General features: G+C 40.5%; 2 protein-coding genes across 2 annotated transcripts; both read right to left on the reverse strand.

Annotated features, from left to right (window-relative positions):
• Positions 1-293: 293 nt before the first annotated feature.
• Positions 294-9318, reverse strand: ap4e1 (adaptor related protein complex 4 subunit epsilon 1). The gene is given in 22 exon segments (XM_034084621.1): positions 294-465; positions 838-998; positions 1078-1268; positions 1727-2272; positions 2827-3076; positions 3157-3295; positions 3384-3495; positions 4067-4228; positions 4230-4370; positions 5364-5482; positions 5593-5705; positions 6123-6262; positions 6350-6459; positions 6543-6665; positions 6765-6838; positions 6946-7112; positions 7196-7355; positions 7472-7593; positions 7667-7740; positions 7917-8040; positions 8159-8230; positions 9009-9318. Coding segments are annotated over 22 exon segments (3402 nt in total). The 5' UTR covers positions 9150-9318; the 3' UTR covers positions 294-304.
• Positions 9319-9821: 503 nt separating this feature from the next.
• Positions 9822-14898, reverse strand: gnb5a (guanine nucleotide binding protein (G protein), beta 5a). The gene is made up of 11 exons (XM_034084657.2): positions 14648-14898; positions 13840-13976; positions 13636-13677; positions 12861-12937; positions 12636-12768; positions 12136-12279; positions 11962-12053; positions 11709-11757; positions 11525-11621; positions 11077-11243; positions 9822-10975 (listed from the first exon to the last, which is right to left on the reverse strand). Exons 1-11 carry the CDS (start codon positions 14781-14783, stop codon positions 10964-10966), a joined length of 1086 nt encoding a protein of 361 aa, XP_033940548.1. The 5' UTR covers positions 14784-14898; the 3' UTR covers positions 9822-10963.
• Between the last annotated feature and the right edge of the window lie 2328 nt (positions 14899-17226).

The raw sequence follows: 17226 nt of genomic DNA on the forward strand, positions 1-17226 counted from the left end.
TTTCAACCATAGAAGAATTCAAGTCATCATGTAGCCCTGTCGAAATATTAAGACATTATTGTTATTCTTTAACATCAAACACCCTAAGTAGCTTAAAAACACAATCTCTTGGCCCTGAGGTTATTATTACCAGCCATGTCTTTCAAATTCTGTCAATAATTACACCAGTTCAACGTTACAAATGAATGCTTCACGGACAAAACGTTGTAGTGGAAGAGATACACAGTCATATCTTCCTCTTCAGTGTTTGGGGTCAGGTGATTGTGTTGCTCAGCAGTGTCAGTGTTGGGGGGGGGGGGGGGGGTCAGTGCTCCTGTAAGGCTCTCTGACAGAAGTACATCAGGCAGTCGGGCAGGTCGGGGACCGGAGAGCGCAGCCACACGGCCAGAGTCCCGGCGTGCAGGCGACAGTGCATCAAACACGGCTGATCCTGCAGGAGACGGCAAGCTACAATGCCCTCCATGCCTGGAAGGACAATTAAAAAGGTTATTTATTCAGTAATAGCATGAAATATAAAACATATCAACAACACACATATCAACCATTAGTCAAATACTGCATCACATATGTAAGTCAATGTGTAGGTCAGTTTGAGATGCCTTCAAACAATAGAAAACAATTCAACAGGTTATTTTAGAAACATCAGTTACAAGTGGGCAACGCATGATGCATTTTCTCACACACACAACCTTACAATCATTTGACTTTCATGCCTACTTTCAGCCTCCTATGGCAACAGCTGTGACCAACAAAGAGCGGGAAAGTCTTGTTGCCTGGACAGACGGAGCAAGCTATGGAGCTGCCGGTTGCCTCAAGAAAGGCTAAATGTGTGTTCACCTATGATTTCCACGACATGAAGCTGGAGCTTCTTCTTCAGCACACTCAGAGAAGCTGCGAGAGGTTCAGGGTCGTCACTGATCAGCGTCAGGTTCTGCTTTGTGTCGTGAGAGAAGTCTAGCCACATTGTGCCGTACTCCTCTGTGGACAGGGTCAAAGGTCTGAAGAAAACGTTTGAAATAACAGTCAGCAACTAACCGTCTCTGCACAGACAATGGGAGAAAAGGAAGAAAGAATCACCTGATGAAGCTGGAGAGAGGCAGTTTGTACGAGAACTGCCCCGACTGAGGCGTCCCGGCAGGAAACTGGTAAGAAACCGTCCCGACCAGTTCAACGTGGACTGAGGGTCTCTTCACAGACAGGGAGTACTGACACACTGCTACACTGTGGCCCCTCGCCCCGCCCACTGCACCGTCACACTCACAGGACACCTGAAACACATGACAACACACTGTCATTTCATATAATAATAATAATAATAATAATAATAATAATAATAGCAAGTTGTATCTGTTTAGGACTTTTCTGTGTGCTCAAAGTGGGTAAAATAAGCGAGATAATAAATAAGATAAAATAATAATAATTAAATAAAAGCAACACAGAAATAAGACACAATTAATAAATATGATAAAAACTAAAAGTAATAAATACAAAAATACAACTTTTAAAAAAGAGAAATAGACGTGGGATGTTAGTAATTAAAAGCGTAGTTAAAAATAGTCTCTTTTGTCTCATTTTTCTTGGTAAGGTGTTTTTAAGTTTGGGAAAGTAGTCAATAAAAGCTTCTTCCCAAATGTTATTTTGAGGGACTTTTGGAATATAAAAAATATATATATGAAAGGCTGATAACTATAAGGCTACAACATAATGTGCTCCATAATTACTGTACCTCAAGTTCCTCTGAGTCCAGCTGCAGTAGAATCTGTTGGATGTCAGAGTCAGAGGAGTTGTAGATAAAAACCACCAGCACTAAATCACCCTCTTTCTGCACGTGACAGGCGGAGAGATCCAGGCTTTGGTCGGAGCTCAGAGGCGTGATTTCTGAGTGAGAGAGTCCAGAGAGTTCTGCAGGAAGATAAGAACTGAGCAACAAGTCTTTAGGTGGCTCTTCACGTGGAGCCGGATCAGCTGCAACCAGAGCGTCATCCCCAATGAGAGAGGGGCTGCTTCCCTTCACGTCACTGTCAGGCAGCTCTTCATCACAGGAGCCGTTAGCAGCAGCGAGGCCCTGAGAGAGGGGGGGCGTCTGTTCCAGAGGAGAGACGTCCGGCTCGGAGGTGATGTGGGAGTCCAGGAGGTTGTTACACATCAGGGTATCCACTGTGATCGGAGGAGAGACCAGGGAGTGGGATATGTTCTCGCTGGCACCAGAGGACGAGGCGGGACTTCTGGCTTTTCTTCTGAAGCGCTGGGGTGTGGGCTCAGATTTCCCCATCTGTTACAAAGAGGATGTTATAACAGATGCACTTTCAGAAATACAGTGCAGGGTTTTTGGTCTGTTATATTTGCAAAGGGCTTCAATATCACAGCAGAGTGGGAAATAGAGCTGAAACAATGAAATTATAACAATTTTTGTAACTGAATATTTTCAGTAATGTTCAGAACAAAAGTGGCAACATTTGGCTCCAGCTTCTCTGATATGAGGATTGTGGTTTTTTTGTATTATGTTAGCTGTCAGATGTCAGCTTTTCTTGACATTTTATATATGAAAAAAATGTCTGATTTAATTGAGGAAATGAATGGCGGATAAATAAATAATAAAATCATTAGTTTGTAAAACATTAATCCTGCATCCCCCTACATCTAGAATTCTGTGAAGTTGCATTAAGCACCAGATGTCACATGTCTGCTGCTGCTTCACAGTAAATGTCTCCAAGTTGCCACATGAAGACACATAAGTCTTCATTTGATCTGACACTAGAATTATAATATCAGACAAATGTGTGCTTTCCCACTTAAACTGAAAAATATAAGAATCCAACATCTCACCAAACACACAGAGCTGTGGGAGCCGAGGCCCACAAACAGCGACGAGGCCAACTGCTGTTTCTCTAGCTCGGGCTCGGGGGTGTGAGTGGGGGTCTGGCTGTGTGACCCGTCAGCCCCTCCCTGCTGGCTGGGGGACCGGAGGGCACTGGGGACCTCCACGTGGGCTGACTCCTCCGCAGGTTCCCTCTGCGCCAGGTAGCCCTCCCTCCCCCACACCCGCTTCACACCATCCAGCCTCAGACTAGAGGAGCTGGTACAGAAATCAAAGCATGAGCATTAGACCAGTCGTGCATCTGTGTGTAAGCTGTTGGTGTGGGTGAGTCTACATACCCTCCTTTGTGAGAGAGGTCATTGCTATTGCCCGACAGCCCGGAGCTGATGGACAGCAGCGTGGGAGACTGTCTGTCTGTGATGCTGCAGGAGGACATGCTGAGGGGCAGGGACAGGCCGTATGGCTCCAGGCTCAGCGCTGAGGAGGACAACACAGTCAGCACAAATCAAAACAACGCAGAGCGCACGCCGCCAAATCTGCCACAATCTGAAGCTCAGTGTCTCACCTTTGGCCTGAGCTAGTTCCTCCTGTCGTTGGTGCCGAGGCTTGTATGGAGCAGCGCCAGCAGCCAACGCCTCTGACACAAATCCATCCAGAAATGAAAGAGAGGAATCCACCTGGAAAACAACACCAACATGATGTTAGACTTGTCCTTTAATGGGGATCCGGAGATCATTCTGAAGAGTTCTGCAGGACTAAAGAAGTTACAACTCTTAGTTGTGCAACAAAAGACCACAAAATGACTAGAGGAAGCATCTTAATCGAATTGAGAATATTATTATTGTTCTCTACTTCCATCCGATACTTAATGCAGTTCAATCGAAACCCATCAGACTACTTAAACATGCCTAAACAGCCGCTTTGATTTCAACTGAAAGGATGATGAAAACAATCATTGATGTCATTAGCTGGTTGCCATGGCGGGCAAGTGCATGCAAGTCCTGTTTCCCTAACATCAGATAATGAGCACTTAACTCTGCCAGAGAGAATGAACTACAAAGAAACATCATACTCTGTGGTTACAAGAAATAAAACGTTTACGATGTTTTTCTTTCCACAAGTTTCAACAGGAGCAGATACAGTGTTGTTATGCAACCTGGTTCTAGGAATACTGATGGGAAACAACATCACATTGATAAATAGCCTACAATGTAACATCATTATTGTAGTTCTGCAGCCCCACGTTACCTCCAGGGGCTCCAGGCCGGTGTGTCGGGGTAACACCCGGGCTCGTAGCTCCGGGTCCTGGCTGAGGTGCTGCAGCTCCTGGGCCCTCTGCCTCAGCACCGTGTCCAGAGAGCTGCTGTATGTCTCAGAGACCCCCCGGGCCACAGAGACACCGGCCCCCCCCCTCACAGAGCTTAGTCATGGCCATGAGGACCCAGCTCTTAGTCTCACTGCTGGTGGTCTTCATGTCCAACAGCTTGGCCAGCAGCCTCAGGACTGTGTCCACTTCAAGGTCCGCTCTCAAACAGGAGTATTCCCCAAGGACCTGTGCATGGCAGAGGGGGGGCAAACCTTTAGTGTGTAATCAGTCAATGTGGAAGGAAAGGGTCAAAAGTAGTATTGTTGGCGATTGTTTTCAGTTTTAACTGTGACTTTGTGTCATTCCTGAGAAAATTAGTTCCATGGTCTCAATTTTAACACTTCAAAGTATGCTTATGATCTTGCTGGACATGTTTAAAACTCTTGGTCTGGCTCTTCTCTTGTAAGACCTCTTAAGAGCCCGTGAGCTTCCTGAAATCTTGACTGATCATCCACCAGGAGACACACCAGCATGACTCTGCTGTTATCGTCTGGGGCTTAAAACTATGATATTAATTCCCTATCTGAGTAACTTAGGCCACTAACTATTTATGATATTTTAGAGCACTTCCACGTTTAAATTATATGGTTTCTCTAAGGCAGTGCTTCTCAAAGTGTGGTCCGTGAGCGCCCCCTAGTGGTTCGTGAGTATATTGGTAAAATTTCACATTTGAAATAAATAAATACATTTCAGTTTTCCGCACTCTCGCGGGAATATCTCCACAATGGAGCGAGGTTAAGTTTCACTTTTGATTGCATGATATAGCCCAGCGCAACACCTTCATCACACATGTTGCCACTTGTTTGTACCATTTTCAGGCGATTTGTAATCTGTTCTAGAAAAACGATGTGTTTTTTTATATTTGTGGAGTTAGGTGGTCCGCGAGTGTTTTTGTATTGGTTAAGTGGTCCTTGGTATGAAAAGGTTTGAGAAACACTGCTCTAAGGGGATTGCAGTATGACATTTTTATTCTAAACTGTCTGAAAACCTAATTCCTCCAGGGGACCAAAACGTCTTCCTGTTCTGATTCTGTATTTTATCTTCTTTTAAATGCCTGCATATTGTGAAGTTATAAGTAGAGTATGAATTAAATCAGACCTTTTTTGTTACGCTGCTTTTTGTTCTTCTTATCATTTCAGAACATTTATACAGACTGCTCTTTGTCCCGCCAGCACTCACCCAGCTGATGACTTGGAGGAAGCGCTGAGGCAGTTTGCCAGGCTCTCCTTGCAGCAGAGAAACATACGAATCCACAGCAAACAGCCTCAACTTCCTGTCTTCCTCCACGCTGTCAAACCCTGGGTCATTAGAGGAAACAATTGCATCGCAAAATGATAATAAGCATCGGTATCAAATGACTGAACTGAAACAGAACAACAAACACAGAGTAAGTGTTGGGGTATCTCACCCTCAGACAGCAGTTTCAGGAAACTGTTGGGGATGTCCGGCTGCATCGTGTCTCCTCCCACTGAAAACACCGCGCTCATGGTCTCAATGAACCACTCATTGTCCGGTGCATATGTAGAACGGTTCATAGGAAAACATTAACACAATAAATACGAACTAACAAGGTATAAATAATGATTAACAGAGTTTGTAACCCTCTCTATTTTAAAAACCAAAAGGCTCGTTTGTTAAGATCATGAGCTTCCAATGGTCTGAAACAATACTGGATGTTGGTTGGAATAGGCCTGATCAATTGCCTCTTGAGTTTAGGTACATTAGGAACCTTATCTTTTAGGAAAGTTACTTTTCTCCATGATGAAGTTACACAATGCAAAATGTACTTCTTGAATCGGAAAAGCAATTCCAGTTGGAGGCTCTTATTTCAACATGTATAGCAGCGTCATTATGTGACTGGTGAACTTCACAATTTTCTTTCCATTCTCTGGGAGCAGTGGGCCACCAAAAGATAAAAATACATGTATTAAAAGATATTTTTCCGCCAGTTCTGCCACCTTCCCCACCAGGTCAATGGTGGTGTAGTCGTCTTTGTTGATGCGCAGAAACTCCAGCATCTTATCCACGATGACTGTGACATTCTGGGCGTTGGTGATCCGAAAGAGTAACTCCAGAGTCTACAAGAGAACAGAACGAGAACTATAATGCTGCAAGCCCACCATACTAAGACACCTAAATCCAGACTCCAGCAGTATCTGCCTCACCTCACGCTTGATGATGAGGTCGGGGTGATCGAGACACTCGATGATGGTCATCTGATGCTGCAGGGCCAGTTTGGGATCCTGCTGGACCACGTAGGTGAGGGCCTTCAAGCCTACAGAAGCAATTCATAAAACAGTTACTACAGTGTACATCTGAGATCCTGATTGTTGGAGAAAAACATCATTTTAATCTTACCGAGATATTTGAGATTAATCTTCGGCGACAAAACAAAGTTGCCAATGCACTTTGCAGCTTTTTCCAACAGTTCCGATTTGGGATGAATGGTGTAAATACATTTTACACACTCAAATAATATTGCTGTAAATATAAAACAGATTTCAACAAGTCATTATAGACATTACTGAAATTATTTCACACAACCAAATGTACCACAGCAGTATTTTAAATGTCACATACCATAGGTGATGTTATGATTAATCTCTGCTCTTCGTAGAGACTCGTCGAGGACTTCATACATGATCTCACTTGTACTGTCAAAAATAATAACAGACTCGAAACATGTACTTGCAAGCATTTGAGCACAAAAACATCAAGGCATAACCCGCAGATTCCTGGGGAGAAAATAATGGATATTTACCTCTGGTCATTCTTCCCAAGTAAGCACAGTATTCTGAGGAGCTGAATTTGCAGCCATGGAGCAGGAACACTGTGATAGTTGAAATCCATGGGCAGTTTTCCTCCCACCACTTGCTTCAGTATGGTGACAAAACTTGTCGTCAGGTCCTTATAACCTTCTGGATTCTCCTGGAAGAAAAATAAAAAACCAGTGATGAAACTGTCATCAGTAAATCAAAACAGAAAGTCCAGAGTCTAGAAAAATGTATTACCTCGATCAGCTGTAAGTAGATGTGTAGTGAAGCCGTCATGACGCCGGGATCCTTGTCACACAGAGCTTTGCGAAACTTGTTGTGGATGTGTTGAACTTGATTCGGTGCTATTAGGTAGAATTTATACAGTGCCAGGACTGCTTTTCTTCGAATGATTTCCCTTCAAAAAGGTTAGAAGAAATCCTTACAATCAAAAGATTTAGGCAGATTTTTCATGTTGTAGTTGAACACATATTGGTATCTACATAGACTTGAAAGTCAAAGGGCACTTCTTACTTTGGGTGGTTTAGTTTCTCCTCCACCAGAGGAAGGATTGCAGGAATCATATCTTTGGGAAATATCTGGCCAACAACAGTTAGAGCCATGCACACTTCAATGAGGTTTGTGCTCTGAAGATCCTGGAAACACAAAATACATCAACACCTTGTGGCAACACAGCAGATCACAAATGCTGCAATACCAAACACCTACCTTTAATACAGTGTTCACAAGAAGAAGAAGCAGCTCATGACTTTCATTCAGAAACAAAGACACTGCGAGATAACCTAAAAGTCAGACGCATAGAATTATTTTTCTGCCTAAAGCACTATAGGAAGGAGCAATGAACTATGGCTAAAAAAAGGTTTAAAAGTGATACTTATTTAACTTAAAAAGATGCTATTCTTGAGATTTCTTCAGTATTGCAAAAACACGAATTAGTGATAATGTAAAGAGAACATACCGACTCTTTTCTCCCGAGCGGTGCCTTGTTGAGCCAGTTTGATGGCATGAATATAGCTGAACGAAGCCTCATAGCCGAGCATTTCACAGTAGATCGCTCTCACCATGAGCTCCTTCATCTGCCTCTGAATCAGATTATGACACAAGGAAGAAGTGAACAAAAACATCTATCATTTTAGACATCAATGGACCTATTTCAATTATTTGTGTCCAAATAAAATTGGAAAAAGAGGAGGTTTGTACCATGGATGTGTTGGGGGAGGAAACCTGTTCTTTGATGGATGTTAGCTCACGTTGAATCAGTTTTTCCTCCTCCTGTAAAAAGGAGTAACACAATTATTATCACATACAGAGAAAAAATGCTTTTTTATGTTGATAAGAACATCAAAATGACATACTTCAGCTGATGAACTACATATCAGAATCTCAAAAGTATTAAACAACTTTTGTGGTGACGTTATTTAATAAAAAAATATTTTAAAATAAAGTCAACCAAAACAAATACAAAAACCGTTTGTTATGCTAGTGTACAATGAAAGACAAGTTCTAGTGACTTAAGCGATAGACAATGGTTCAAAGTACATTAGTTATTATGTCTAGTTAATAACATTGACTGTGTAACTCATTCCTGATTGGTGCGTTCAAGTGTGTGTGGGAAACTACAAAACCAAGGACTTTAGAATAAGAACAGCAGCAACACTTTTTAATAACGTTCATATTTTCCTTCAGGATTAACTTTTCTGCAACCCAGTGTGTGAATGCAAAGCATAGTGGCAGCTGACTCTTAACACACTTAAAATATCTGGGTTTATAACAAGCACATGAACGTACCAGCAATAACATGTTTTAAAAATAGTCCCAGCTCGGATTTCACCTGTGGTAGCACGTGATAATAACAACAACAACAACATAAAGGTTGTCTATAAATCACTCTAACACGTAAGGAATATAATAGAAACAGAATATAAAAGCCATTCAGTAAGTAGATTAAAACACAATGCCTCTTTTTTAGCCCTAAGCTAACCCTAAGCTAACATGATCAACAACACACATCTTATTTCTCCTAAGCTCCAGTTTTTGGGGAAAGACTCACATGTTTGGAGGTCAGCTCGGTGATCCCTCTGATGAGTTGTCCTAGCTTCGAGCTGGAGGACAGTTTATTGGATCCAGGCTGGGAGTCTAGAGACAGCAGACCCGGCAGAGCTGTCAGGGTTTTCTCCACAACATCGCTCATTTTGTCACCGAGAAGAGGGTCCTGGAAGCAGTTTTGTTTCTTTCTTAATACACTTATGTAATCATCTATCCATCTCAGTAAGAGTTTCGTAAACAGAGTCAGGGAAAGTCTATTGTTAAACAGTTACAAATATCATAAGAGGTAAAATGCTAGCTTGCAAGTCGGCCATTGTTTTGATTCAGCAGACTGGCCAAGGCTGGGTGGTGATGTCACTTCCGTTTGTGTTTAGGGAACTTTATTTAAACCTTCAAGGGAGACACAACAGGGAATTGGTCAATTCTTTAACTAATAGATATTAACATGACGTTTCCCGTTCGATTACTTACATTACATAAATTACCTTACCCATTAAATTGTGTTTAAATGTGCAAATGATGAATGCTAATTTGTATGGATTTCAAGAAAAGAGATCTGAACAGGAGTGATTTTTTGGATATCTCTTTTTATTACTTCGTAAATAATCCTGTTATCAGCAATAAAATAAAAAAGCATAGACTCAAATAAAAAAAGTGTATTAAAAAAAGACACCTTAATGTGTATTTTGGTTCTTATTGTCTGAAAGATGACATGTTATGGAAGCAAAATAGAACAACAACTCTAAATTAACCAGTGCATTAAACAGAAACAGTGGCTGAAAAGTTAAAATAGATCAGTAGAATAAACTAAAAGAATACAATAAGGTAGAGAACAATGAATACAAAGGGGTGATATTCAAAACTCAGTTTATTATGTTTTGTAATACTTTAATAAACAGTCCCTTTATTAACTGTACACTTAACTACAATAAAATAATTACATTAAATATGAAATGACAGCCATTGGACAACTGCATGAGAACATTCTATGAATTTAAACATGTTTTTATATATTAGTATTTAAATATCTAGAGGGCGACCAAAGGTTCAGGGTGTTTGCACTAAATGTGCACATAGAGCAGGAAATAACAGAAGGATGAGAGGTAAACCTTTTAAAATCATAAGGAAGGGAAATCATCAGCATGTATTTTAGGTTACCTGTAAACATGTGCTTTTTTAGAATAATATCAGCAGGTGAGTTGCTGTCAAGGCTTCTTGGGCGCACTGGGTGTGGAATTAGATATATTTCCATCTTAAATAAATCACAATTCTTTACTTTTGTTCACAATATTATAGGCCTTCATGTCAAATTCTATTCATAACTTATATTGATTCATTTTTACAAGTCAATCTAAACATCCTCACTTCTAATACTCCCATCGCGATACATTTTTGGTCTCAAAACATGTCAAAAAAACCCTCAGTGCTTTTCCTACAGATGCGTTTTGTTCCTAGCATCCCATTTTCTTCTGCAGACTAAATTCCTCCATTATTTATTGTGTGCAAAAAAACAAATTATTAAATAATAATAATAATAATAATTCCTTACATTTATTATAGCGCTTTTCCAGTGCTCAAAGCGCTTAAATAATAATTAAAATAAGTAATGTCCTTTATGTGGGCACATACAATACATCACTTTATTGTGTCACTTCTACCTTAGACTGACGCTAGTCACTACCAATGATATTTTCTGTAATATACATTCTTCATCTTGAGTTTTAAGTTCGTCTGTGCAATTTTCTTTTGAAACATACCGTAGAAGCGTGTGCCATTTGGATACATTTTCTCTCTGAAATATGTAAATCTACCGTGGCCATGAGACTGGAGTATATACAATGCTATTAATATGCCCTATGTACAACCAAAACGGGGTCTCTATCTCTGTGATTGTACTCTAGCAAACAGAAACGTTGGTGTTTCTCAGTAGGTCTCTCTACCGTGTATTCCTCTTCATCCTCAAGCCCAGATCTGGAAAAATCAACAGAACACAATTAGAATCCTCCCCAGAAATGTCACTACACATTGCAAAGCTGTCGGATCAGATAATATTAATAGCGGACGTCTCATACCCGAAGAGTGTGGTCCCAGGAACCTGTGCAGAAGGACGTCCCATCCGGGGAAACACGCAGGGTACTGACGCGGTTCTCATGTCCGAACAGAATAGAGACCCGTGTTCCTTTGAGAACATCCCAAACATTTATGGTGTAGTCGTTATAGCCAGCGAACAGTAGCCGCCCTAAAAGAGTAAAGAATAAACATTAATCATTTTAACTAAACAAAATAAATCATTCTAAGCTGTTTGGTCGATGTTATGAAAGATATGGCACAAAAAAGAAGAAATAAATTGTATTTAACAATAGGAAACACGGTTCAAAGTAGAAAACCAACAAAATAATGTAAAAAATGTAATTAATTATTTGATTATTATGAAGATGCCATTTATAGAAGTTACCACACTTAGCTCTTACTGAATATCTAATCGTATATAATATCACCAAACCAGTGTTTATATCTTACCACTGAGAGAGAAATCCACACTGGAGACCCCAAATATGATGCTCTCTTTGGAATAAATCGCCACTTCTCTGTCTGCCCTTAAGTCATACAGGCGGCACTGAAACAAAGGTCAATGTTTTAATGTTAATAAGATCACTTCAAATGTTTTAAAGTGCACTTTGTGTGGTAAATATCTTATACTTACTGTAGCATCATCTGAGCCAGATGCAAATGCATCCCCACTGGGATAGTATCTATTCAACAAGAAACAGACACTTAAGACCAAATACTTCTGTTTTTATAAGATTTCAAATTCAATGACTTTTAGCGACTCCCAGTGGTGGTATGAATAATAATACTGCATACTGAAATTTTTTTTATACAAACAAAAACATTGTATATCAGAGCAACTACAAATATGTTATAAAAAATAGCTTTTTACACCTAAAAATACCTACCGCACACTATTTATGTCTGATTCATGAGTTTCAAAGGACTGAATACACTGTCCTGAGCGCATGTCCCACACATTGGCCTTCTTATCACAGCCCTGCAACAACAGAGAATAAAGCAGAATATGACCAACTATTTCAAATAATTCAGAAAGTAGCTGTAGTGAAGGGTTTTCTCACCCCTGAAACAAACGTGTTCCCAGTCTCGGAGGGGGCCAGGTCCAGGCAGAGCACGTCTGCTGCGTGTCCATGGAAACTCTGCAACAGCTGACCACTCTCAACATCCCACAATGCACATGTCCCGTCCCCGCTGGACGTCAGGATCTTTAACATAAGCAGAAAATGAGGAGGAAGGAAACTGCTTACTCTGAAGATCAGTAAAAGTCTATGTGGGCTAGCAAAGTGCTATAAATGGATTGTCTTTGTCGTGTTAAACATCATGTGACCAGGACATAAAACCAGGAGCTGCTGTGAATTATTAACTAAGTGGGGGAGCTTCTTCCACTGGAATACTGAAGGCAGTGATTTCTGATTCATTATGAGAGAAATAGGAAGGAAGAAAAGCAGCTGTTTTTGCAAGAAATTGTAATCGGTAGAAAACATGTATTATCTTTCCAACTGATATTTCTATAAACATTTTAATTACTAGATGTGTTTTTGTGTTTGATGGATATTCTCACCTGCATGTCGGAGTTGGTGAAGCTGCAGGCAGACAGGTAGTTTGTGTGCATGGCCACCGACTTCTTCTTAGCAGCCAAGTTCTCATTCTTGTCCAGAGACAGAGGATACACTGAGCATTTATTATCCAGGCCCCTGCGAAAAGAAGATAACCCCAGTCAAAAAAAAAGGGAAATCCAGACAGATGATAGTCACATTTGGATCATCACGTGTACGAATGCACTCACCCACATGCTACAGCACAGCCGGAGGGGGCGTAGGCGCAGGCCATCACCCAGGTGCAGGGCATTGTCACAGCATGCTCCTAATAAATATCAAAAGACACAGCTGCATGAGTCGCGCCGGGACAGGCAGATGAATCAGATCAATTCAATCTAATTACAGCAGAACAGGAAGCTTTGGTTACACATTATTGTTGCTATATTTTTTCCAGAAGCAAAAATGTAACATTAAATATAATTTACTATCACTACTGTACATTGCAGTTTTTAATGAATTTATAATTAACTTTATTTTAAAAGCTATTTACACACGCATATTCGTTAATATTGTTGTCTTTTCAGATTTGCAGTTACTGGACAAAGTCACGTTAAATTAAATGTTTCTGTTGTTACATATATTTGTTAATAAAAAGAATAATACTTTAATAAAGTAATCTAACATTTGAAATCCCTCTTACGTCAAACTCCTCACAAAATCCATAACCTCTGATAAGGTGTCGCTAATTTAGAGTAAATAATAGTGTATTATAATGCTTAAGAGCTTTATGATATTTGCTACAACATGCTAATATTCTTATATTTACTGGATGCATACATTGTTATGAAGTTTTTTTCTTTGTATGTCATATTTTACTTCCAAAGTTTTGTTGCATAACATTTTTTCAAATAAATAGATCAGAAAATGAAAAATATGAAAAAAAAATCATTTTCTTAAAAATCTCAACATTTTACTAAAAGGGTTCTGTAATAAAACACAGGTATGTTGACATATAGACATTACCTTATTGGTGGTGAAAGCATCCCAAACGATCACTTTCCCATCCTGCAAAGAGATTAGAACAAGATCGATATAAAACAAATGTAATGTAGGCCACATGCAATTCTAAACCAGCTCTCAATGGAACTATGAGATATTGAAAATATGGACTAATCACTAAAGCATAAAAGTCAGCAGGAGCTTAAAGAGTGTTAGAGAGTGTGTTACCTGAGAGGAGCTCACAATCCTCCTCTTGTCCTTACACCAATCCATACACAGGACTTTGTTTCCATGGCCCTTCAGAGTCCTCCGGGTCTTCATCACAAACTGACCCAGCCCCTCCACCTTCTCTGCCACCTGATGTACTACACACACACACACACACACACACACACACACACACACACACACACACACACACACACACACACACACACACACACACACACACACACACACACACACACACACACACACACACACACACACACACACACACACACACACACACACACACACACACACACACACACACACGCACACACACGAACAATGTACAGTACATTAAACATTGTTTACATCCTGGATTAATTTGTCCAGAAGCAAGAAGGATTAGGCCAACCATCAGGAGAGCAATATTTTCATTTTTGCATAATCATGTCCTCAAATAGCTCATCAGCAGCATAACAAGAGACTGTTCCTATGATTATTTCCTACAGCTTATTTTCCATTATCCATTAAGGCAAGCTGAGACGTGATTGGTCAAAAAGCACAACATAGTAGAAAAGCAGTGGGCTGAAAAATGGGGAAGCAAAAAAACAGCCTTCTCAGGTCCCCTGTCAAATATCTCAGGTACCGTCAAGCGTCAAGCCTACCAGGTCAATAACAATCAGACACATTAACGCCTCTGTCAAAGTGGGCGTAAACAAATCCAGATAAAACAGATTTGTGTTTAATAATGAGATGTTGTTCTGTGATTCGTCCCGTCACACTGAGCGCAGCGGAGAATCGAGGCCTCTCCATTTTCAGTACTCACGCTCGACATCGTGCAGCTTCGCTCTCTCATCCTCCAGCTTCGACTTCAGCGTCTCCGACTCCGTTTTCAGATGCACGAGAGTCTCGTTCAGCTGTACCTCCTGTGTCGCCATTTCAGGGATGAGAGGGGATCTCATATATTTCCTTTGTGCAGGCAGCGATCGGCAGCGAAAAGGCTTAAAGCAGAGCTAACAGCTGATGCTGCTGTCATGACGTCACAGGGAGAAGATGCTCCTCCGGTTTCCAGATGGAGGAGGAAGAGGAGGAGGGTCCTGCATCCTGGTGATGCTGTTGCTGCATCCTCAGCAGCTCCACTACTCTACCACTGAATAATGCATTTCAATAGTTCCGACATGGAAAACCCAATACTGTTTGTTGCTGATTCAAAATCGCAGCAGCAGATAAATAAGGCACACATGTTTATGGAATCAATTATGCAGCAAACATGTTTTCATATTAAATAGATGTAACAAGAAATGTATCTTTAAAAATATATTATAATGTTACTCTTCTAATATTACACTAGATAGTAAACTAGAATGCTTTTCAGCCATAAACCTTGAACAATTACATTCAATGATTCTCTCTTCTAAACCATCAACGTGCATGTTAGACCCAATTCCAACTAAGCTGTTGAAGGAAGTTTTTCCATTAATTAGCACTTCTTTATTAAATATTATGAATATGTCTTTATTATCAGGCTATGTTCCACAGTCATTCAAAGTAGCAGTGATAAAACCGCTTCTTAAAAAGCACAACCTCGATCCAGAGGTTTTAGCCAACTATAGACCTATTTCTAATCTTCCGTTCCTCTCAAAAATTATTGAGAGAGCGGTCGCAAAACAGCTGTGTCATTACTTAAAAAACAAAGATTTATTTGAAGATTTTCAGTCTGGCTTTAGAACACATCATAGCACAGAGACAGCTCTGGTTAAAGTCACAAATGACATTATAATAGCCTCAGACAAGGGACTTGTCTCTATTCTTGTTTTGCTCGATCTCAGTGCTGCATTTGATACTATCGACCATGATATCCTATTGCAAAGACTAGAGCACTTAGTTGGCATACAGGGAACTGCTTTAGGCTGGTTTAGGTCGTATCTATCTGAACGCTCTCAGTTTGTACGTGTTAACGATGAATCTTCCACGCATACCAAAGTTAGCCATGGAGTGCCACAGGGCTCAGTGCTCGGACCTATTTTGTTCACATTATATATGCTTCCGTTAGGCAATATTATAAGGAATCATTCTGTAAACTTTCATTGTTATGCGGATGATACTCAACTATATTTATCAATCAAGCCTGATGAAATTAATCATCTAAATAAAATTCAAGACTGCCTTAAGGACTTAAAAACGTGGATGACCTTAAACTTTTTGATGTTAAACACGACTAAAACTGAAGTTATTGTACTTGGCCCGAAGAATCTACGAAACAAATTATCTAAAGATATACTAACTATGGATGGCATTAATGTGGCCTCCAGTGAGACTGTAAGGAATCTTGGTGTTATATTTGATCAGGATTTATCCTTTAACGCCCACATAAAATCAATTTCAAGGACCGCCTACTTCCATCTACGTAACATTGCAAAAATCAGGCATATCTTGCCTCAAAACGATGCAGAGAAACTAGTCCATGCATTTGTTACTTCTAGGCTGGATTATTGTAACTATTATCAGGGAGTACCAAGAAGTCAGTCAAATCGCTTCAGCTGATTCAAAATGCTGCGGCTCGTGTACTAACCAGAGTTAGGAAAAGGGACCACATTACTCCTGTTCTGGCTGCCTTACACTGGCTCCCTATAGAACACAGGATATAATTTAAAATTCTTCTTCTCGACCTACAAAGCCCTTAATGGGCAGGCGCCATCTTATCTTAAATAACTCATTATACCCTACTGTCCTACTAGGGCATTGCGTTCCAAGAATGCAGGGTTGTTGGTTGTTCCTAGAATCTCTAAAAGTACAATGGGAGCCAGAGCCTTTTCTTATCAAGCTCCACATTTGTGGAATCAGCTTCCAGTTTGTGTTCGGGCGGCAGACAGCCTATCCGTTTTTAAGAGTGCGCTTAAGACCTTCCTTTTTGATAAAGCTTATAGTTAGGGCTGATTAGATTCAGCCCCTAGTTTTGCTGATATAGGCTTAGTTTGTCGGGGGACATCTTACTTCTTCCTTCTCTCTGTCTATACCTGTGTACACTCATGTTCCGATTAACCCAGCTTCCCCAAATGTCTTTCTTTTTGGTGTCTATATACGCTGGGATCCGGAGTCATGGATGATCCTGCGATCCTGTGTCCTGGATCGCGAGTCGTGGCATCGGTCCTGGATGGATTCATCTTCCTATTATACACACATGCATTTCCAAACATTTGGACTACCTATGTTGCAAATGTATTATCTTTTCAATTTACACACGGCATCTATTGCACGTCTGTCCGTCCTGGGAGAGGGATCCCTCCTCTGTTGCTCTCCCTGAGGTTTCTCCCATTTTTCCCTTTAAACTGGGTTTTCTTCAGAAGTTTTTCCTTGTACGATGTGAGGGTCTAAGGACAGAGGGTGTCGTATTGTCATACTGAT

Source organism: Pseudochaenichthys georgianus, chromosome 6 (genome assembly GCF_902827115.2).
Source record: "Pseudochaenichthys georgianus chromosome 6, fPseGeo1.2, whole genome shotgun sequence".
In the NCBI taxonomy this organism is placed as follows: Eukaryota; Metazoa; Chordata; class Actinopteri; order Perciformes; family Channichthyidae; genus Pseudochaenichthys; species Pseudochaenichthys georgianus.